The 24845-nt window shown below is 39.5% G+C and overlaps 1 protein-coding gene across 2 annotated transcripts in view; it reads right to left on the minus strand.

The window, feature by feature from the left end:
- Nucleotides 1–267: 267 nt before the first annotated feature.
- DHRS9 (dehydrogenase/reductase 9) overlaps nucleotides 268–24845 on the minus strand; it is a 31784-nt gene continuing 7206 nt past the window's right edge. For both annotated transcript variants that reach the window (XM_033231220.1, XM_033231221.1), the window contains 4 exons: nucleotides 17448–17817; nucleotides 15699–15957; nucleotides 11659–11822; nucleotides 268–7975 (listed from right to left, as the gene is read on the minus strand). In XM_033231220.1, coding sequence (XP_033087111.1) covers nucleotides 7752–7975; nucleotides 11659–11822; nucleotides 15699–15957; nucleotides 17448–17760 — 960 coding nt within the window. In that variant the 5' untranslated portion in view covers nucleotides 17761–17817 and the 3' untranslated portion in view covers nucleotides 268–7751. The remainder of the gene's footprint in view (nucleotides 7976–11658; nucleotides 11823–15698; nucleotides 15958–17447; nucleotides 17818–24845) is intronic.

Consider the following 24845-nt stretch of genomic DNA (forward strand, 5'->3'; position numbering starts at 1 on the left):
GCTAACCTGGACTTCAGATAATCTGCTCCCCTGCCACCCACTCCAAAGTGTCTGTTGCTCTGTAAGTGTAGGGTTCCCAACAGTGAAGGCAAGTTTTACCAGAGCCCTGAGCAGCTGGGTGTAGACATAGCCATTACCAACCTTACTCTATATGTTGTAAATTTAAAATTTAAGAAGACATCAAAACATGATTTCCTTTTTTTCCTTTTGGAGGTAAGGGGGGAGTAGTTATGTCACATTGTCATATCACATCATTGATTCATTTTGAACTGATTTTTACATAAAATATCTCAATTATTTTCACAATGTGGTTTTGAATCCCATGTTTGCTTTTTTGGAAGCAAAACAGAGCCTCTACCTGTACCATTTCATCCTGTTAGCCCATGGCTAGAACTCACAGCAGCATTTTAGACCCAGATTCTGTCTTCTCATGTATTCCCCTGGTAAATAAACAAAACCGTGCCTTTGTTTCCATCTAAATCAGTGATGAAAATTCTCTTTGCAGGGACAGAACTCAGATCAGATTCCATTCCACCTTGGAGGTGAAAGAATGGCCAACTGGGAGGGGTCCAAAGAACATTTGAGTGCTTGGAGGGTTTTCTGACCAGAACACTTGTTTATTTCATTCAGAATGAGCATTGACATTTGAAAAAGCATGAAGGTAACTGTATGTATTTCTGTTCATGAAAAAAGCCTAATTTCTTAAAAGGGTGTTTGCAGCAGGGGTTGGAGAGAGTGGAACAACGTGGGAAGAGCCTGTACACACTGTCCATCATTTCTCTCAAGGTCTGAAGGCATGGGGAAAGTGCTTGGGAAAGACTGGCCAGGAGGCTTGACTTCTGCTTTTAGCACCCAGAGCTTTCGAGTTTTTCATTTACAGTGGCTCCAGAGTTCAGAAAGAACTTGAATGAATAATTGTGGCTTTTAAAATCCATTGTCTAATTGTGCTTTCTTGTATATTTATTTTTGGGAACGAGCATTTTATCAAGAGGGAATTTAGGAATCTTAGATTACTAGAGATGAAATAATCTTGAATTTTAGAATCTTCATTTGTAAAATGGGACAATAAATGCATCTGTTGTGTAAAAGTTGTAAAGACTTCATGAGAAAGTGCACAGATAGCATTCTGGGTAGATTCTGGCTCATTTTAAAGGCTCAGTGAATCTGAACCATTATCATTATGATGACAGCAGAAACAATAGCCATTTCTCCCCTCATCTACACTGAGAAATTTTGGGTGAAAAATTATAAAAAATGTTCTAGTAACTAAAGCTAATAATCAACAGGGTAATTAGAAGGTGGTGACCTCCCATTCTTTTGTGGTATTGGAGCAGAAACTTGTCATCTTGCGAATGTTCTTAGTGGAAGTGTCTCTGTGAGACAGATTATGAGCTATATGACCTCTTCCAGCCAAATGAGAAAGTCCAGCCACTTATGGTATTTTTTTTTTTTTTTTTTGATTGCAGTGTGGTAGTGCCAGGAGGTCCTGACCTCATTCCAGCTAAGGTCCCCTCATTTATCTCATTAGTGTTCCCAGGGCTGGCCCTAGCCACAAGTTTGTCCCACTATTTGTTGAAAAAAATACAGCCATCTGGCAACATAGTATTTGTGGGACCCCAGACTTCTGCTCTTTTTCTTTTATCTCGTCCTAAAAGCTGGAAGATGGGAAGTGTTGACCTTGGGTCAGAACAGTTGGTCTAAGTAAGGCCTTTATTGAAATTAGCAAAAAGTGATTGCAAATAAATTCCTGAAACAACTAACAACAACAACAAATGGACAAAATCCATAACAACAAAAAGAGAAAGAAGATCAAAAAAGAAAAAAAGAAAGAAAGAAAATCCAGAAATCTAGTTAGAAAACTTTAAGGATCTAGGGAATGATGTTTAAGTGCCTTTATTATTTCATAAAATGAGTGAGAAAATTTTGAAAATAGAATATAGGAAAACTAAAAAGGGTATATCTTTGTATATTGCTCAAAATTATGCATCACTCTTTATGCATAATTGATTATTGGACAGGTAAGACTCATGCTAGATTGATTTAATAACACTCTTGTTTTTTGTTGAACCAGAATCAAAGTTTAGGGAAATACTGTCTGAGACTCAAATTCTTTTTTTAGGTGCCCACCACCATGTCTGGCTAATTTTTGTACTTTTGGTAAAGACAGAGTTTGCCATGTTGGCCAGGCTGGCCTCAAAGTCCTGACTTCAGGTGATCCACCTGCCCTGGCTTCCCAAAGTGCTGGGATTACAGGCGTGAGCCACCGCGCCTGGCCTCAATTCCTTTTTAATAATATATCTTGGTGGTTCTGAGCACAGGCTCCAACATCAAGCTGCCTGGGCTTGAACCCTGGCCCACATTCACTAGCAGTGTAACCTTGAGCAAGTTGCTCATCTCTCTGTGATTTCACTTCGCCATCTCTAAAAAACACACATAAGTGAGATATGATTAGGGTTACGTGAAGTCATTCATGTAATAGACAGTAAAGTGTATTAAAAATCTGACCTATACTTAAGTATTAAGCAATCATTATGACTATTTATCCTATTATGCCCATGGCAAGCCAGGTTGTTTGGATTACCTGGTTCATAATTCAGGCATCAACATTAATTGGGTGGCATTATACTCAAGTTACGGTTGCCATACCTAGGAGGAAAAAACAGACCCAGAACACTCTAAGTAAATATTTTACCTACATTTGGGGATAGATGGTTTTTGCCCAGAACATACACTATGTATTCATCGCAGAATCCTTTCTGTTTCCAGTGTCTCAAAAGGAAGTAAAATGGAACACTTCAGGAGAGTTGTTAGTTGTAGAAAGACAGAATGCTCTATTGCCCTCACCTGAACTATTCTAGGCTGGATTGCTATTTCTAGGGACTAATCAGGCAAGAACTATGATCTTGTTCCTGCTTGAGCATGTGTTATATGCAAGAAAGAAAACAGAAGGAAAAAAAAAAGAAAGATGCTTGGAAACGCTACTAAACCAGAATCTGTACTAAAGCTCTGTCTGTATTAGTACCTCATCTACTAGGATGGAAATTACTCATATTTTCTTTTTAAAAAATGAATTGCAGAGTTGAGGAATAATTTTAGCATTAGGAATATCAAATTATCTTACGTTGCAACCCGCAAAGACTCACAAAACTCCTCCTGGTCAGCTATGTCCTTATAAACTGTGGCTTAGATTGAGTTATCATGAATATAAAAATGTTTTTCATTTTGAGAATGTTTAGCTATTTCCTCCACATTGATGGGACTGTGATCTCTTGTGTTCTTGAGAACTACTGGGACTAATAATGTGCAAAAGAGCCAAAAGTAATCATTTGTTAAATAAGTTTCCTAGAAATTTTTCTCATTAACTATTGGTCAGGGTGAAATGTTGGCCATTAAGTATCGGTCTACCCTAAGATAACAGAAGCTATAGAGTTTCTGGAGAGATTTTAACTAGAAGAGATTCTCTTCAGGCTGGATGGCTTAGACATGTCCTGCCTGTAAGCAGAGAAATGGACTCAATGATCCCTGATGATCTTTTTGCTCTGTGCCTACTGGGCCCAGGATGGCTTGGCATGGAGGCGGGCTCCTTTGCAATAGGTGGTGGGAAATCACTACAGTAGCACTGCTCAGTATCAGGGGAGGCTGAGAGCAGAGCCAGAGCTGGGAGCCTTCAGGAAGACCTGAAAGGCTCAAGGAAGTTACAAGACTTTGATTGAACTGACACACTGACAGCACAACTAATGGGATCAGCAGGCTTGATCTTTTTGTGAAAACTTACTTATTTTTAATTGTTTTAGAGACAGAGTTTTGCTTTGTTGCCCAGGTTGGACTATAGTGGTGCGATGATAGCTCATTGCAGACTCAAACTCCTGGGCTCAAGCCATCCTCTTGCCTCAGACTCCCGAGTAGCTAGGACTACAGGCACATGCCAACAGGCCTGGGTAATTTTTAGTTTTTAAATTTGTTTTTGTAGAGGTGGGGCCTCCCTTTGTTGTCCAGGCTGCTCTGGAAATGATCCTCCCGTACTGGCCTCCCGCCCAAAGTATTGGGATTATGGCATGAGCCACTGCATCTGACCAGCTTGATCTTGAGTAATAAATTGACCCTTAGTTTGAAAGGCTAATATAGACTAATTTTTGTGTTCATTCAACAAGTATTTATTGAACATTGATCTGTGTGCCAGCGATGTCCGAGGTAAGGGGATACAAAGATTAAGCAAAGCATCATTATTCCTGATTTCATGGAGCTTATGATATGATACAAGAGACCTGTATTAACTAACCATATGCATATACAATTACAGACTGTGATGAGATTCCTGAAGAAAATTACAGGGCACAGTGAGAGTGTACAAGATGGGAACCTAACTGAATAAAGAGGTGGTGGTCAGAATTTGAAATTGTGTGGGCTTCCCTGAGGACGTGGTTGAGATCTGTAGGACAAAGAAACTAGAAAACTGGCTAAGATGGAACTTTCCAGGGAGAAGCATGGGAAAGGTGCTGAGGTGGCCAGGTGTAGAGAATAGTGCTATAAAATGAGGCTAATGAGGAGTATGGGGGCAGCAGGGTTCACATAAAGCATTTTAGTCTTTAGCCAAAGTGCAACGAGAACACGTTGAAGATTTTAAGAAAGCAACAACAGAAGGAGCAGAACGATTAGATATTAATTTTGAACAATTCTGACTGCAATGAGGAGAAATCACTGATGGTGCACAAGGTGGATATGCTGTAGTAGAAACAAGAGATGGTAGCTTGAACAGGTGATCGCACTGGAGATGAAGCGAGGTATTCAGACTCCAGATCCCTATGGAGATTAAATTGACAGTAGTTGGTGCTGGACTGGGAAAATGTCTGTGGGGTGGGGAAGATAAAACTCCAGATTTGAATATATTGTGGCTGCCCAGATGAAGGACACACTTGGATTTTTGGATCAGATCAGAGGGAGGGTTTGGGAGGTTCTCTTGGTCTCTCCAAACTAAGTGAGGAAGAATCCTTCAAGCTAGATGAACAAAACAACATCTTTGTTCATCTTGACTGTGCATTCCTGGAGAAGGTCCTCTAAGGCTTCCTGAGTATTGGCCTTTGCCTTGGATTATTTCCAAAAGGCTCTATGGAGGAAGGCCTCACATCCATCATGTTCCTTATTACAGGCCAGTACTTAGAAGAATGTCCATCATCGTCAAAATATGTTTCCTCAAATATTTACAGATAAAAATGTGATAGGTATTTCCCCCAAAAGAACAGAGAATTAGAAGTGATTATGGTAAGATGGAGAGAAGTCTAGGAACCCCATGCCCAAGATGCCTGACATAGTGACCGTCTGATATCCTCATCCCTCCATTTCACCCTACCACACAGGTCTTGTGCCTCTATAGAGACTTACGCCTCTATGCCCCCCAAACCCCACCTTCTCATATACTTTAAAAACCTTTAAAAATTGCTTAGGTGAATATATTTGGTATTATTTTGGAATAATATTACGCCTGATCACATTTAAGGAGAGAATTTTTTGGTTGGATGAAACAGGGAGTTACCAAATTGTAGCTACTAGAAGGAATAAACAAAGAACTCAGGTCTAGGCAAAACAGAAGAAAGAACACGGTTAGGTAGGCCCAAGAATATGACTGAAATTGTTAGAAGTTTGGCAAAGAAAGTTCCTTCAGATTCTAAGTATCTTGGCAGCCCTGGGAGGTCTGGAAAGTCAGGGAGCAGCTTGTCAAGAATTCTAAAGCAGTGAAATGAAGCCAAGATGTGAATTCAAGGCGAGGGGGTTCCCAGTAAACAACATTGGTGAACTTTACCTCCAAGAATGGACTGTGGGGTGGTTAACTGCAACAAGAAGAAACCAGAGATCTACAAGTGAGCTGTCTCTGGGGCTAGGTCCAAGATGGGGATGACCTCACAGGCAGGCAGGTTAGCTAACTTTGCCCGAGAATTCTTCCATCTCATTCTTGCTGTGATTTTTTTTTTCATTTTGATGCAAAAACGATGAGTATATACTTCTTCAAAATTATGAAATGTATATACAAGTGGATTGACACCGTTTGTAATTTGATTTTTCAGTCACCAATATGTTGTAAACTTGAAAGCAGAAAATTATCTCATAAGCAGATATTTCCAGAAAGGTGATTAAAAATGAGTAGAATTACTAATACCTTCAAATGGACATGGTTTCAAGCAGCAGATATTAAATATTTTTTCTTTTTTTTTTTTCTTTTTGAGACAAGGTCTTGCTCTGTCTTCCAGATGAGAGTGCAGTGGCATGATCACAGCTCAATGCAGCCTCAACTTCCTGGCTCAAGTGATCCTCCTGCCTCAGCCTCCCAAGTAGCTGGGACTACGGACGTACGCTACCATGCCAAGCTAACTTTTTAGTTTTTGTAGAGACAAGATCTCACTATATTGCCCAAGCTGGTTTTGAACTCCTGGACTCAAGCGATCCTTCTGCCTTGACCTGCTGGGATTACAGGTGGACTTTCTTCACAATGTGTTAAGCGTGTGTGTATATGCATGTGTGTATGTGTGCGTGCACATGTGCACACTTGCACATGTGCATTAGCTAATTTCTCGGACTCTTTACACTATATTATTATGCAAAAAATGTTGCATTGTGCCACTGAAGGCTTCTTGTAAATATTCTACAAACGTTTGTGAGCAGTATTGGCTGCTGGAATCGGGAAACGTCTGTTTAGGGAACTCTTTCTTTTGGATAGGGTGTGGGCCCAGGGTCAATTCAGTGTAGAAACATGAATACAAACAAGATGCAGATCTAATCCCACTGTAACTGTAGGCTAAAGAGAGCCTTTTTATTTAGCTCTATATCTTCATGGGGCTTCAAAGACACCTCAAATGCAGGATTTCCAGCCATCTCAGGTGTAAGTTGTGCCACATGGTCTGGGTCTTGTTACTTTTACAATCATCAGAATAAACTAACCAGAAGAAAAATGTGACATTGTGACATTTTTCTTCTTTTGGAATGATTAGTTACTATGTCATTACATCTTTCCATCAGAAAACTGTGTGCATCAATGTTCTTAGTGGCCTTGAATAGGATGTTCATCCTCCATAGCTCTCTCTAGGGAGGCTTGTCTGAGTGTTGGGGAGTCTCTCTTCATATATACATATTTAGGTAGATATTAATTTTTGCTGTCCTCTTATTCCTTTTCCTATCTTTTTCTTTCCTTCTATTTGCAGTTCTATCTCGTGTTTTACTGCTGCTCTTAGCTTATACCACTGTCACACAATGCTTGATCCCTCTTCCTTTTCCTGTCCTTTTCAAAGCTTATCAGAACTGAGCTTCAGTCCTTCAGAGTCATCCTCAGCAAGGTAACAGAACATGTCTATCCACTCATGAAAATGTTTGACTTATCTTTTAATATTTAGATAAGAGACGATACTTAACATTCACAAGTTACTCTAAATACTGGGGACCATAAGCACAGGGCAGGCCACGGTGAAGATCATTTGGAATGGGCAAGTCTTTCAATGTCCCTTACATCCTACCAAGCAGGCAAAGCCTACATACAGGGCAGGACCTGCCTGTGTGATGTACCATTCCAGCCCCTCTTTTCAAAGAAAACTTGAGCAGGGACCCTAGGACACCACCAGCAATGGTGGGACTCCCTTTTTTAATCCAAATAAGCAGGATCTAAATGAGTCCAGGTTGGAGCAGGTAAAGAATGGGGTTGAAAAGGAGAAGTGCTCTTGAAATCGGCCAATCTCATAGCCTGGAGCAGGCACCTATGGTTAGCTGAGTCACACTGCCTTGGGATTAGCCAGCTCTGCTTTCTGTTTCAACAATAAAAAGTCTTGCAAAACTGCTGGCATGTGAGACAGAGGTATCCAGAAAATTTTGGCATCTTTTCCAGCAGCATAATGAGTCTTAGGGAAGACACTTGTTAGAGCGTGGTCCATGCACTCTACCACCGGAGAGAGGTCCGTGTTCGCATAGGATTTATTGCCTTTCAGTTTGTCTAGACCTAAAAAGAGACAAAAACACATTTACTCTTTGGAAGAAGGGGAAAGCAGAGTGGAAGTCTAGGGTGCAAAGGGGAGGATGGATACAAGGGGATTTTTTCTGACTTGCCCGTTATAACGGAGGCTCATTTTGAGGATTTACTATCTATTCCTCAGAAAAGGATACTACAGTGCTTTCTTTAGACCAGTGGCTCTCGAGATTGGGTGGGCAGCAGAATCTTCTAGAGAGCTCATTAAAACTCAGGTTTCTGGGTTCCACCTCCAGAGTTTCTGACTAAGGTATGAGGTGGGGCCCAAGAATATGCATTTCTAACAAATTTCAAGATGATGCTGATGTTGCTGGTCCAGGGATCAAACTTTGAGAGCCAGTGCTTTAGAGCAATGAGCAAATGATACTTCATAAAGCCCATGAGGTTCCTAAGCCTAGAAAGTTGTATGTTTGATTTCTAATTTGTTTTAGGGGATTATGTGTCTAGAGAAAATGTGGGTTGCACATGTGCTTGTGCATGTATGTGCATGCATGTGTGGATGTGAGTGCGCACTTGTATACCACAGGCTTCTATAATCTGTAAATAAAGAGAGAATCATCCCAAATGTACCGACTCAGAAAGCTACAAGGATCCCAGTTCTCATGCAAATGAAATGTTTGAATAATGAATGAAGGTACCTTTACAGAGGCAGGTTTTTTACAAGGGATTAGTGGTGGTTTAGAACCCTAGTCTTTTGAATACATGGTGTTGGGAAAACAGTATATCTACATGCAGAAGAATGAAACTGGATCTTACACCATATAAAAAAAATCAACTCAAAATGGATTGAAGACTTAAACATAAGACCTGAAATTATAAAACTGCTAAAAGAGGCCTGGCATAGTGGCTCACACCTGTAATTACAGCAGTTTTGGGGGCTGAGGTGGGAAGATCACTTGATCCCAGGGAGTTCAAGACTATCCTGGGCACCATAGTGAGACCTCGTCTCTATTGAAAACAAACAAACAAAAACTACTAGAAGAAAACATAAAGGAAACTCTTCTTGACATTGGTCTGGGCAATGATTTCTTTGGATATGACCCCAAAAGCACAAAACTAAACAAACGCAAAACTAGATAAGTGGGATTATATCCAACTAAAAAACTTCTGCACAGCAAAGGAAACAGTTAAAAGAGTGAAGAGACAACATATAGAATGTGAAAAAATATTTGCAAACTTTATATCTTATACACAGTTAATATTCAAAATATATAAGAAACTCAGATAACCCAACAGCAAGAAAAGAAATAATCTGATTAAAAAATGAGAAAAGAATCTGAATAGACTTTTCTCAAAAGAAGATACAAATGGCCAACAGGTATATGAAAAAAATGTCATCACTAATCATCACGGAAATGCAAATTAAAACCACATGAGATATCACCTCACGTTTGTTAGAATGGCTATTATCAAAAGACAAAAGATAACAAGTATTGACAAGGGCATGGAGGAAAAAGAACTCTTGTATACTGTTGTTGAGAATGTAAATTAGTATAGCCATTATGGAAAATGGCACAGAGATTTCCCCCTCAAATTCAAAGTAGAGCTATCATACGATTCTCACATACTTTTAAAACATACCTGAGTTGTGAATATGATTCTCACATACTTTTAAAACATACCTGAGTTGTGTCTTCTCAAAGGAAAGTCTATGAAGTTAGATCTTTCTTTCAACTTCAGGTCCCACTGGCCACAAGTTGTTCAAAGAACCTAATAAGTCTTAGTGGCTATTTTAAACTCCTACTATCCCAACTTGGGAAATTAAGAAAAGATGACCTTAAATTTGTGGTCTACTTTGAGACTGTGCCTTTGGCTCATCTCCAAGTCCTGACTTGAAAACTCTAATAAGGACAATCAGTCCGAAACTGAGCTCAATGGCTTTTGGTATTTCTGAGACAGAACACAAGAACCAGGAACCAAGCCAAAAATAATTGGAGATGGAAGTCAGTGATATATTTAAAGGCGTTTAAAAAGTATCGGTGTCAATATTAAACAGAGAAAGCGCTTTTAAATGAGGGGTTTTGTTTATGAAGTATTAAGTTCAGTCTTAGATGGAACCTACATAGAACCTTCAGAGTCAGGAACGGAAAAGTAGAGCACTTGATGGCAGTGGTTCTAAACCTATAGTGACATGTCAGCACTAAGATGTTTTAAGACCAGACATTTCCGTTGACATATAGATAATGTGTGTACCTCTGTGTATGTGTGTGTGTGTGTGTGTGTGTGTGTGTGTGTGTCTGGGGTAGTGGTGGTTGGAGGAGTCAGTCATTTTAAAAACCTCTCCAGGGGGTTCTAACTTGGCTTTTGGTTCTGCCTTGAAAACTGTTGACCATGAACCTTGACACAGTTGACTGTCTTACCAAGTCCACTGATCAAGAGGCATGGGCACAGTTTGGAGGAATAGAACTACACATACTTAGGTGGAACCCTGCTCAACTCAAAGCAGGAGCTCAGTAAGTATTTGAGGAATATCAAGTAAACTTTAACTGACCCAAGAAGTTTGTGGTGGAAGGGAAGGCCTGATAACAGGTGTGTGACCAAAGTCCTTAATGCCTTGTTCACATTATAGTGCCACCACCAATCATAAATGGCAGGGTCAGGCTGCCTGGGTCCAAATCTAGCTCTTCCACTTACTGGTGGTACAAATTTGGTAAGTTACTTCTCTATGCCTCTATTTCTATAAAATGAAGATGATAGTAGAGTTTTTGGGGGGATTTTAAATGAGTGTCCATGTAAAGCACTTAGAATGGTGACAAGTACATAGTAAATATTTACTATTTGTTAGCCGTCATTATATCATCTTTTTTATTATTCTCCCATCACTGACTCAATCTCTGACTTATTCTCCCATCTCTGACTCAATCTCTTGACCAGGAAGGCTCCTGGTGTCTTCCATCTCCTCCTCCATGTGTTCCTGCTCCAGACAGTTTACACCCAAGTAATTATTTCCTGTCTTTTGGGTCTTATTCAAACCTGACCTGCCCCATTAGGGTTTCTTAACCAGCAATGCTCTTTTCCTGGTCTGAATTCCCTGGGGAATTAGAAACCACATCATCTAGCACAATTTCTGGGCTGTTAGATTACACCTAAGAAGTAAAGGATCAATTTTATTGTGTGCTACATTGTTTCATTGTTTTACATTTTCACTTGGTTACTTCTTGTCAACTAGATTGTAAACTAGTTAAAGGTCAGAGGCTGAACCTTCTCTATCTTTTGTAACCACCATAAATCCTTAAAAAATGCCAAGTGTACAGCTGGTGCTTGACGAAAAGAGGAGGTATGGCAAAGGTGAAGACCGTGGGCTGGAGTCACCTGCCTGGGCTCAGGTCCAGGCATGACTAGGAGGTGTTGTGTAATCTTGGGCAGGACATTTCACTTTCCCAAGCCTCTACTCATTACTCTAATAGTTTTTGAGGAGTAAATGATATAATTCATAAGACACTTAGCAGATAGCTTGGCAGTTTGTAATTGCTCAGTAAATGTTTATAAACAGAAGCAAGAGATGACACTGAAATTAATAGGAGATCCCTGATCCATAGTTAAGATCCTTATTGGGGTATTACTCAGAACCTTGTTATTTCATTTGTATTTGAATCTCCTTCATGCTGTTCAGGACAAAGAACTCCAGAGGACACTGGCACCACCCAGAAACTCACTTTTTTCAATGTAATCTTCTCCATATTGTTGTTTGATGTCTGGAGACAGCTGCTTCCAAATGGCGAGTTTTTTTTCAGTTGCCTTTACCGGATCTGCCAAGTTTGTTTTGAACAATCCTGGTTCAATACATGAGACGTGCACACCAAAAGCTTTCATGTCCCGTCTGTGAAAAGAACCCATGGAAGATGTTTACTCCAGGTTTGTTTAGAAAATATTTCCTATTTGAGTGACTATTTTCTCTTGAATCTTTTCATGGAATCACAGATTTGGGTACATTTGAAAGAAATATCTTATTCTCTCTCCCTTTCATTTTGCAAGTGAGGAAACTGAGGTTTAGAGTGGTGAAGTGAGGACTAGTTAACGGCAGGATAGGAAAGGGATCTGGGTAGACACCACCCCCAGTCCACTGTTGTTCTTCCTAGAGTGTTCTTCATGCTCTCATCATTGATTAGTGCACATTCAGGTTATGAACAGGTTTCTTATCAGTACTTAAACCACCTTATGGTGAAATGAACTAATGATAGCCTGGATGGACACCCCACCCAGGTGTAGGGAGACCTTGCCACCCCGAACGGAAGGACACAAGTCTTATTGGCTGGCTTCACCACCTGCTAATTGTAGAGCCTCAGGGCTTTGAGTACACACAGGCAGTAGCCAGGCAATTTTACAGAAGGCCTTGGGTCTGACTCAGTGCAGTCCCAATGATGGTGGTCAGGAGTGCTTGTGTCACTCTTCCACCAGCTCTAGGCAGCTCAGTATATAGAGAGAAGCTCCACTTGTTTGGGCGAATGTAAGGGAAGAGAACAAGAGTTTCTTCCTGGTAAACCAGATAATTCTTCTGGATCTTATCCAAGACCATCAAGGTGGTACCTCTATGAGCCTATAAGAGGCACAGTCTTACTGGGCTTGGGGTGCCTCCTAACGAAGATATGGCTGCAAGAACCAAAAAGTTAGATCACAACACCCAAGTCCCTTCAAATACCTGGGAAGACTTCCCCAGAAGGATGGGTACAAACAAGCCCAGACTGTGAAGACTGCAATAAATACCTAACTTTTCAATGCACAGACATTAAAAAAAAAAAAAATCCACAAGCATCAAGACCACCGAGAAAAACTTGACCTCACCAAATGAACTAAATAAGATGCAAGAGACCAATCCTGGAGAGACAGAGACATGAGACCTTTCCGACAGAGAATCCAAAATAGCTCTTTTGAGGAAACTCAATGAAATTCAAGATAACACAAAGAAGGAATTCAGAATCCTATCAGAGAAATTTGACAAAGAGACTGAAATAATTAAAAAGAATCAAGCAGGAATCCCGGAGTTGAAAAATACAATTCACGTAATCAAGAATGTGTCAGTCTTTTACCAGCAGAATTGATCAAGCAAAATAAAAAAATTAGTAAGCTTGAAGACACGCTATTTGAAAACACACAGTTAGAGGAGACAAAAGAAAAAGAAATAAAAAAGAATGAGGCATAACTACAGAATCTAAAAAATAGCCTCAAAAGGGCAAATCTAAGAGTTATTGGCTTTATAGACAAGGTAGAGAGAGAGAGAGATGGGGTAGAAAGTTTATTCAACAGAGAACTTTCCAAACCTAGAGGAAGACATCAATATTCAAGCACAAAAACCTTATAGAACACTAAGCAGATTTAACCAGAGAAGACTACCTCAAGGCATTTATTAATCAAAGCTCCCAAAGGTCAATTATAAAGAAAGGATCTTAAAAGCAGCAAGATTTGTTTGGAGATTCCTCAAAAACAAATAACATACAATGGAGCTCCAACCCAATTTGGAAAGGAAGAAGTCAAATTATCCTTGTTTGCAGGTGATATAATCTTATCTTATTATCTTTGGAAAAACCTAAAGACTCCACACACATAAAAAGTATTAGAACAAATACATTCAGTAAAGTTGCAGGATACAAAATCAACATACAAAAATCAGTAGCCAACAGCAAACAATCCAAAAAAGATTTCTGTTGCCAACAGCAAACAATTTCTATATGCCAACAGCAAACAATCCAAAAAAGAAATTGAGGAAGTAATTCCATTTACAATAGCTAAAAATAAAATGCCTAGGAGTTAACTTAAAGAAATGAGAGATCTCTGCAATAAAAACTATAGAGGACACAAAAAATGGAAAGATATTCCATGTTCATGGATTGGAAGAATCAATATTATTAAAATGTGCATAATACCTAAAGCAATCTTCAGATTCAATGCAATTCTTATCAAAATACCAATGACATTCTTTACAGAAATAGAAAAAACAATCCTAAAATTTATATAGAAACACAAAAGACCCAGAGTAGACAAAGCCACCCTGGACAAAAACAACAAAACTGGAGGAATTACATTACATGACTTCAAATTTTCTATAAAGCTATAGCAAATAAAACAGCATGGTACTGGCATACAAATGGACACATACACCAATGGAACAGGACAGAAAACCCAGAAACAAATCCATACACCTAGAGTGAATTCGTTTTTGACAAAGATGTCAAGAACATATATTGGGGAAAGGACAGTCTTTTCAATAAATGGTGCTGGGAAAACTGGATGTCCACATGCAGAAGAATGAAACTACACCCTTATCTCTTACCACATACAAAAATCATATCAAAATGGATTAAAGACTTAAATCTAAGACCTCAAACTATGAAACTACTAGAAGAAAACATTGGAGAAACTCTCCAGGATAATTAGCTGGGCAAAGACTTCTTGAGCAATATGCCACAAGCACAGGCAACTAAGGCAAAAATGAACAAATGGGATCACATCAATTTGAAAAGCTTCTGCACAGCAAAGGAAACAATCAAAAAAGTGAAAAGACAACCCATAGAATGGGAGAAAATATTTGAAAGTTACCCATCTGACAAGGAATTAAAAATCGGAATATGTAAGGAACTTGAACAACTCTATGGGGAAAAGTCTAATAATCCAACTTAAAATGAGCAAAAGATCTGAGTAGATATTTCTGAAAAGACATACAAGTGGAAAATAGGTATATGAAAGGTGCTCAACATCCTTGATCATCAGAAAAATGCATATCAAAAGTACAACGAAATATTATCTTACCCCAGTTAAAATGGCATATATACAAAAGACAGGTAATAACAAATGCTGGTGATGATGTGAGAAAAGGGAATGCTCATAACACTGTTGGTGGGAATGTAAATTAGCACAACCACTATGGAAAACAGTTTGGAAGTTCCTCAAAAAACTAAAAATTGAGCTACCATATGATCCAGCAATACCACTGCTGGGTATATACCCAAAAGAAAGGAAATAAATATATCAAAGAGATATCCACACTACCATGTTCGTTGTAGCACTGTTCACAACAGCCAAAATTTGGAAGCAAACTAAATGTCCATCAACAGAAAAATGAATAAGGAAAATGTGGTACATATATACAATGGAGTACTACTATTGAGCCATAAAAAAGATTGAGATCCTGTCATTTGCAACAACGTGGATGGAACTGGAGGTCATTATGTTAAGTAAAATAAGCCAGGCACAGAAAAACAAAGTTCACATGTTCTCACTTATTTGTGAGGGCTAAAAATTAAACCAAACTATAGAGACAGAAAGTAGAGAACTAGTTACTAGAGGCTTGAGAGGGTAGTAGGGGTGAGGGGGAATGGTTAGGGGGTACAGAAATATAGAAATAGAGCTATCTAGAATGAATAAGATCTAGTATTTGATAGCGCAACAGGGTGACTACAGTCAACAATTTATCATAGTTTTCTAAATAACTAAAAAAGTATAATTGGATTGTTTGTAACACAAAGGATAAATGCTTGAGGTGATGGATACTTCACTTACCTTGATGTAATTACTATGCATTATATGCTTGTATCAAAATATCTCATATAACCATAAATACATATGCCTACTGTGTACCCACAAAAATTAGAGATAAATATGGTAGACTTTTTGAAAGGTACTAAATAGGATGTCTTGTACATAAGCATTCAGTAAATGTTTGCAGCTATTGTTTCCTAATAAGTCAATTAATTTGATTTACCTTAAGCTGTCATTGAAACCTTCCACTGCATATTTGGATGGAGTATAGCCCCCTCCAATGATTGCAAGGCGACCTCCAACACTGGAGACATTAATAACTCTCCCTTGAGCTTTCTTGACCAAGGGAAGCATATTTAGTGTCACACTGATGAGTCCAAACAGATTCACTTCAATAGGTTCTCTGTAGTCCTCTAGTGTCAGCCAGTCAGTGGGAGCCAGCACACCAGGGACACCAGCATTATTGATCAGACCCCAGAGACCTAGAACAGAGAGGGAAGAAAAAGAGGTGTGGTAAGATATTACTTATTTGCCACCTTTGATGAAAATACAGCCTCTGCTTTGCACAATGGTGCCATTTCCTCCTTGAAGTCATTTTCCTACTCTGAAATACTTCGTAGTTTTGGGAAGTGATAGCAGAGAGGGTGGGAGGCTAAATTGAAGTAGTTGAAGTTCTCACTGTTACTCTGGTTCTGGTTCTGAATGTCAAATACTGAAACTCTATGAGTGAGTCTTTCTGCTTTTTAATCTCAGATGTGGAGTAAATTGATCTATTTTTCCTTCCTTGCTAGATGGTAAGGCCAGAGAATATTTATATAATGTTCTGTATGGACAAAGAGTGATATCAATCTATTTCACATTTATTTTTGTTTAAGAATTGAGTCATTCACTTGACTTGTTTAAAATGGGAAACATTTAGTATTGTTAAAGGTGTTGGAATTCAAGTGTTAAAAACTGAAGCCTTATCAAATCATTCTTTTGAGCTTCAGAGTCTCAGCCATATGATCAAGATATACTAGAATAAAAATCACAAACATTTGTTTTTTCTTTGTGAATCCCAACATCTTAATCCTTGAGAATGTTTCACTCTTCATTCAAAACCAATAAAATTTCTTCTAGTTCAGAATGCAGTCACCACAGCAGAATCTATTGCAGAATGAACATCCAATGGCTCACTACTCTACCTTAACTACGTAAGACACTCACACTCAAATTCTCAGGCCATTTTCAACCTTGCCCATTGAAAATGTGTGAGCTCTAGAATCATTTTGTAGTGAGAAGTGGGTCCCAGGTATCCAGATGGCAATTTGGGAATTGCCCCCATATTCTCCTGTACATTTTAGTCTAAATTCCTTTGCTGTATATGGGACGGGGGGAATAGCGCTTCACAGGAGAAGACTTTGGAAAGTCAATCTTTTCATCTCAGCCCCAAATTCACCCAATGAGACTTAGGCCCAAGGGTCTTCTGGGCTGTGTTTCTCATGCACACAGACAGCCTGTACTTGGAACTACTCAGAAGCTATCCTAAGATTAGAGAAGTACACGGGCCGGGCGCGGTGGCTCAAGCCTGTAATCCCAGCACTTTGGGAGGCCGAGACGGGCGGATCACGAGGTCAGGAGATCAAGACCATCCTGGCTAATACGGTGAAACCCCGTCTCTACTAAAAAAATACAAAAAACTAGCCGGGCGCGGTGGTGGGCGCCTGTAGTCCCAGCTACTCCGGAGGCTGAGGCAGGAGAATGGCGGGAACGCGGGAGGCGGAGCTTGCAGTGAGCTGAGATCCGGCCACTGCACTCCAGCCTGGGCGACAGAGCGAGACTCCGTCTCAAATAAAAAAAGAGAAGTACACAGCCGGTATTTAGGAGACATTTTCTCGAAAGGTCATTTAAAACTTGAGCACATTTTATTTAGCTTCAGTTACTTCCCTGTCCCCTATTCCTGACCCATCCTCCCCACTTCCATGTCTCTCACCTTTTTCCCCAACTTGGTTCTTCACCCACTGGGCAGTCCTCTTGACATTCTCTGGGTCAGTCACATCCAGAAGCACAGTACGAAGTCTCTCTGAGGTTTCTGCCTTTAAAGCGGTTGATCCTGATTCAGTCAGACAGGCAGCAATTACATGGAATCCCTTTTTATCAAAAGTTCTGGCTGCCAAGTTTCCAAAGCCCGAGTCACATCCGGTGATAAAAATGTACTTATCAGTGATGTCTGCAATCTTTAGTTTTCCTTTCCGAGTCCACAGAAAACCACAGAGGATTAGGAGGCCTAGCACCCAAAAGAGCATTTTCCCCCGTGTGTGGTAGGTACACTCCTTTCTTGTATAATAAAAGAAGATGGTGTCCTGAGTGTTCAAAGTGAAAAAGAAAATTCAAATTAGAACCACCAAGGCGTTGTAACCCAGGACTGATGATATTTTAATGCATTTGTGTGGATAAACAGAAAAAGAAACAACAACTCTTATTTGGTTGGTTGTTGGGAAGATGGCCATTTAAATGATAAATTGCTCCTCTAAAATAATGCAAAAACTAACCCAGTAGTATTCAGAGAAATTAAATGGAAGAGAGGGAGGTGGGAGCCATGGCAAAATCGACACAAGCCATTGAGTTGACATGGCCAACTGGAGCTGTGTGGAGTGATGGTATTAATCTCAGGAGTGAACTCGCCCATCAGGAAGACAGATTCTCACAGTAAAATCTTACCTCTTGCTAGTTCATGAAATTCCACTGCAGAATGGACTAAAATCTATTAGAAACAGTAATTCAATTTTAATTGTTCTGTCAGATTCCCAATTATCTTCAAACTGTCAGGAGAAGAAGAACATTTTGGTGTTGCCACTAAGAAGATATTCCCAACTTGGCTTCCATTTTCTTATTGTAAATGGGTTAATATCAATCTTCAACCCAACTCTGAGATTATTACACCCCAGTGCAGAGGAGTATTAAAGTGGGAGGCAACAAGTGAGTTCACCAAGAAAGAGCAAGATAAATGGGAAGTGATTGAGAGAGAAATGCTGGCCAATGCACCATGTTCCAAACCAGACTCCCACATCCCCAAATGTTGTCTTCCGTGAACACCAGCCTCCTATGAGAAAAAAATCACATGGACAGAGGATAAAGTAAAGCAAACGTATGCTGTAAAACTGAAGCTTTGACCATACGTGCAGCAGAACTACTTGGAAAATTAATTTTGTCAGGGCTAGAGGTAGCCTAGGTCCTAAAATCAGGCAGGTAAAGGGCTTTCTTTCCCTTTTCCTCAGAAGCCTGCATCTGCGTTTCCCCTTCGTATGTATCACTCTTACCATGGGGTATTGGTGCCAGGGAAAAGCAAGCCATCCAGAAAGAGGAAGTGAACAAGAACCTGAGGGTTATGCCTGGGTACTAAGGCTGTATGGCCGGCTGCCTCAGGTCTGAGTACCATGGGCCCAGCCCTCCGCACTCATAGCCATGGGGCAGCCCAAGAGAATGAGATCATCAGCTCCCTCCCCACAGAGGAGCAGGTCTGTATTGGCTCTCCTAGCCTGTGGAAGGGAGAGGGGCTGAAGAGAGCACCACATGTGGGAAAACCTTATTTTCTTCCTCTGTGACCCAAAAAGCTTCCTCCTGTGTCCACACAATATCTTTGCCCTCAGTCTTGACCCACCCTTAGACTCAAGAGGGGCTTTAAATGCCTCACAGAGGACAATCAGTAGGCCCTGAGTTGAAGTTCAGAACTTGCGGATGCTTTTGGAATCATGGCTATTCCTGGACACTGAGTTCAAAAAGGAACTGAGAGGCCAAGCGAGTTTATAGACTTTGAACTTTATTTTCTTTCCCTCTTTCTTCCTTCCTTCCTTTTTCTTTCTTTCTCTCTCTCTCTTTCTTTCTTTCCTTTCTTTCTTTTCTTTTCTCTTTCTTTCTTTCTTTCTCTTTCTTTCTCTCTTTCTTTCTCTCTTTCTTTCTTGCCCTTCCTTCCTTCCTTCCTTCCTTCCTTCTTCCTTCCTTTTCCTTCTTTCCTTCTTTCCTCCCTCCACTCCCCTCCCCTCCCCTCCGCTCCCCTCCCCTCCCCTCCTCTCCCCTCCTCTCCTCCCCTTTTTTCCTGTTTTTATTTTATTTTATTTTATTTTATTTTTTTATTTTATTTCATTCTTGTCACCCAGGCTGGAGTGCAGTGGCACAATCTCGGCTCACTGCAACCTCTGCCTCCTGGGTTCAAGCGATTTTCCTGCCTCAACCTCCCAAGTAGCTGGGATTACAAGCATCCACTGCCATGCCTGGCTAATTTTTCTACTTTTAGTAGAGACGGGGTTTCTCCAAGTTGGCCGGGCTTGTCTCGAACTCCTGACCTCAGGTGATCCGCCTGCCTCGGCCTCCCAAAGTGCTGGGATTACAGGCGTGAGCCACGGCGCCCAGCCGGGACTTTATTTTCTTAATATTATTTCCTGATTTTTCCTTTGAATCCTTTTCAAACATCATATACTTTTTTCTGCTTGTAAAAGTAATTTATCCTCAAGAAAAAACATAGAGAAAAAGAAGATAGTAATGATTATAACACTTAATTCAATATTTTAGTGCATTTTCCCCATTTTTTCTGTATATGTAAAATTTTCTTTCTATATCAAGAAATATAAACATGCACACAGAATTTTAAACACTACACACACACACTTTATTTTTACTGCTGTTTGAGAAACAGACTATTTCAGATTTTTTTAAAAATCAGTGTAATGTCTTCTTCACTACTCAAGAAAATTTTGGGCTCTGCTTTTATCTTTCTTCCCCCAGAAGATCTATAGCTAAAGAAAAAAAAAAGGGGATAAAAGAATTGTCTTTTCAGCTGGGCCTGGTGGCTCACACCTGTAATCCCAGCACTTTGGGAGGTAGAGGCAGGCAGATCACAAGGTCTGGAGTTTGAGACCAGTCTGGCCAACATAGTGAAACCCCATCTCTACCAAAAATACAAAAAATCAGCCAGATGTGGTGGTGGGTGCCTGTAATCCCAGCTACTCGGGAGGCTAAGGCTAGAGAATCAGGCAGGAGAATCGTGAACCCAGGAGGTAGAGGTTGCAGTGAGCCAAGATTGCGGCATTGCACTCCAGCCCTGGCAACGGTGCAAGACTCTGTCTCAAAAAAAAAAAAAAAAAAAAAAAAAATTGTCAATTGATAAAAATTAAGTCAGAGGAGTATTAAAATATGTTAAGTTTGGAGAACCTACTTGATTCTTGTGGTATAACTACAACTATTTCTAAAGTAGTCAAGTTTTTAGATTACTATGGCTTAATAATTTGGTATAGTTTTTCCAACTCTTTTCTGTGTAGGAGTTATAATTTGTTGCAAATCAATGTCCATGTAGCAGGATTTCCCCTTCTCAAATACATTACAAATGTGTAGTTATGGGAAGGGAAGTGGTATAACTAACTCTTGCAAAATTACATAGTTAAACCTTTTAAGGAAATTTTATATTTATAAATTCACCTAGTATAGTGTTTTGCTCAAATCGCTTCAGTAAATAATCACTGAATGGCTAAATGTTTAATACATTTTCTGAATGGATTCTGTAGCTTTCATTGCAATCTAAACTCCCAGGGGAATTATTTGAAGAAGACAATATTTGTGGGGTTTTATGTTCTCTGGAGCAGGGAGTTGGAAGTTTTTGTGTTGTCATTTTTACCAGGGGTATGCATGAGGGAGTCACAGTAAAAGAATGTCATACATTAGTAAGGCACTCTATGCTGTGCTTTCACACACAGGTCTCGTTTTGTTCTCTCAACAGCGTTTTGAGTTAGAGAGGGCATATTATTTGCCTCAGAAACTGGCTCAAAGCAACAAAGTGATTTGCCAAGGTCACTGGGACTAGAGTGCTGTGCCCTTCCACTGTAGGAGATAGGTGAGGGGCTCTGGGGACTGCAGCACTCCACTCTGGGCTGGGCTAAGAAGTGTCCAAGCTGACAAGCTGAGTTGATAAAGTCAACACTTCACACCTTGCCCATGCTTGCTGAGAGGAAGGGATAAAAGTCCACTGGCCAAAAGCAACATCTGACGTCTGAAATAGTTATGGCTACAGGGTCATCTCCCCTCATAGTCTCCTCTGTTATAGTATAATAACTGACACAAGGTCCCAGAGGGGAAAGTAGATGAGGGAATGGGGGAAGGGAAGCCACAAGGAGGGTATGTTCTCTTCCTGTGCATTAAACTGGGTTACCAGCCCCAAAGGGATTGAATTCAGTTGGATGGATGATTTGGGCATCTGTGAAAGCTTCTCAGGCAAAGAGGTGCCATTAGAGCTCTGAGAGAGTCTGTGGATAGAATTCAGGGGTTTCTCCATTTGGATGGTAAAAAGATCCCATCTTTTTTTTTTTTCTAAACTGTAACTGAAGTTTAACACAATCTTCAATTATGAAAGAAACAACAAGCCACAGTAGTATTTTATTGTCTTTGATTTTGTTACCTATAGAAATAACAAATATTTTCATGTTACATTGCATTTGTTGGAGTTATCTCAAAATATGATTAATGCTGATTACTACTTCAAAATTGTGGTGGTTATTGTTCCTGCCACCATGTTAATAGAATAAGCTTATAAATATTTGGGTGTATTTCAACACCATAGGTTTCTTTTGTAATACTATGTATTCCACTTCAAGTGTTAAAAAAGTATTCTCACTTCTGAGGTAGCTGTAGTAGTGACAGTCATGTCAATCCAAATTTCCTAGGACAAACTCCAAAAACTATGTACAATTCAAAGAGAAGAACAAATAGAATAACATAAAATCCATGCCTCCACCAGAACTAGAAAACAGACAACCCTAGTATTTCCAATTATTTGATTGAGAAAATAAGCACAGCTGACATCTGAACAATATGGGTTGTTTGGATCCCATATTGGATCCAGACTGCCTGGATCCACATATGTGCTTATTTTCTTCAGCCTCTGCCACCCCTGAAACAACAAGAGCAACCTCTCTTCTTTTTCCCTCTTCAGCCTACTCAACATGAAGATGGTAAGGATGAAGACCATTATGATGATCCACTTCCACTTAAAAAATAGTAAGAATATTTTATCTTCCTTATGCTTTTCTTAATAATATTTTCTTTTCTCTAGTTTATTATAAGAGTACAGTATATAATACATATACAAAATATGTGTTAATTGACTATGTTTTTGGTAAGGCTTCTGGTCAACAGTAGACCAGAAGTCAAAAGTTATACATGAATTTTCAACTGAATGGGGCACTGGCACCCCTAATCCCTGCATTGTTTAAGGGTCAACTGTAACTAAGTTGTGGATGATGGAAGCCAGGCTTCACGCTGTCAGAAAGAGGAGTAGCAAATATGAAAAGGGAGAAACTGGAATGAACCCTGTGGAGTGGGATTATAGTTGGAAGAATCAGCATGAACTCCTGGTTTTAAATATGAGTGAGTAAATACAGAAATGGATAGGTAACTTTCTAGATCTACCTGATGAGCTAGAAATAATGACACTCCAATAGCAATGAACATACCAAGGGCTCAGATACCAATTTCTAAACATTGTGTTCATGTTCTTTGGGAAAGCTGACATCACGGCTGAGCTCGGATGGGAATGTACAAAATAAGCCCAGAGAATCTTATGCTACAAGTAAGTAAGTGCTCAATGAATGCTGGAGATACATCACTAGTTCATAGGTGTCAGCTTGAAGGGGCTCCCACTGGCAAAGTATGAGACAATTTGAACATCAAAGCCAATAGTGATAATGGATAATAACTCATTGAATAAGATATGAATTCATGAATCCATTCTGCAGTAAATCAATCAATAAATAAGGGTAAAGGGAGAAGTTTTCCTTAGAATTAATATGCCATCTAATAAGTGTCAGAGGAATGATGGAATTGGAATTAGAATATCACCATTTGGCAACTGACATAGCAACAATGGTTTTAGGCAGGAATGATCAATGGATGCTAAAACTAGTGGGTCAAATTCGGATGACAGGCAGTAATTATAGAATCTCAATCTCCTTGTCATATGCTTTCAAATTAAAGAGAGAATAATGGTAATTTTATAGTGGAGAAATCTGACAGATACCACTTTAACCAAGTGATAAGGATTCACATCACTAGTTATGGAACAAACCAGCGTCCCATGCCCTCTGATATGGCGCACAAGGAGGGACACAACAGCTCTTCTGTGGAGCATCCAAAGCTAATTATGCATGGGGAAACATCTTCCAGTGCTACTAAATATGTGGCTGTACTCTTCAAAAACATCAAAGTCATGACAGAAAAGAAAGACTAAGGACCATTTCAGATTGAAGGAGACCATCGAGATACAACAACCAGATGCAACATGTGATCCTGGATCAAATTTTTCTTTTTCTTTTTTCAGAAAGAACATTATTAGGCCAGCAAGGGAAATTTGAATAAGATCTTAAAATTTGATAAATAGATTGAATTAATATTAATTTCCCAATTTTGATAATTATACTGTGATGATGTAGAACATGGCCTGCTTTTTAGGAAATATACACTGAAATATTTAAAGAGTAAGGAGCATCATGTCTTCAACTTACTCTCAAACAGTTAAGAAAATAATAATGATATGTATATAAATAAACATGTTAAAACCATACATGCACCTGTGTATATAAAGAGGAATGAGAAGACAGATGTGGTAAAATGTTAATATTTGAGCGATCTGGGTTGTCCTAGTCTCTAAATTTTTCAATAATTCTGAAATTATTTCTGAATAAAAAAGTTAAAAATTTGGCAAAGGAGAGTAAAACTTTTTTTTTTTTTTTTTCTGTGAAAAGGTTTTATTGGGCTGCTTTGGATGTCATGCACAAAATAAGTAAGAACCCCAGAATTCTGGAGTATAGTAACTTGTATACCACATTGCCTGTCATCTACGCTTTGGTAAACTCACCTCTACAACTACCAAAGAAGAACAAAAGCTCAAACCAAAGTAATTGGATTCCCTCTTTAATCCTCATCCACTCTGCTTCCCCCTCAATCTGCACCTTCTCTATGCAAACCCATTTTTCCCTGGTAACAAGCAAAGAGGAACTTTTTTGCTGTTAAGAATGAACTCACATTAAAATGTGTTGTCCTCATTAGGCACAGCTCTGGACTGAGGGTCATTCAGGCCTACAGTCTGAATCCTAGGGACTGCCAATGCTAACCTAGAGTTTTGGTAACACTCTCCTTACCCCAAGTATTATTGTCCAAAAATGCTGGTTCTTCTTCAGTCTCTAAGGTTCACATTCCTCTAGACCACTCGACTAAATCTATCACAAACACACACATATCTTTGACCTCTAGCAATATTTTAGCCAAGATGCCACCTCTGAGCAGTAACCTGGGTCAGAGCCATGGGAACGTGACCTATACACAAAGCTGACTGATAGGCAATTGGTTC

Source organism: Trachypithecus francoisi, unplaced genomic scaffold, assembly GCF_009764315.1.
Source record: "Trachypithecus francoisi isolate TF-2019V2 unplaced genomic scaffold, Tfra_2.0 Lachesis_group13, whole genome shotgun sequence".
Classification (NCBI taxonomy): Eukaryota; Metazoa; Chordata; class Mammalia; order Primates; family Cercopithecidae; genus Trachypithecus; species Trachypithecus francoisi.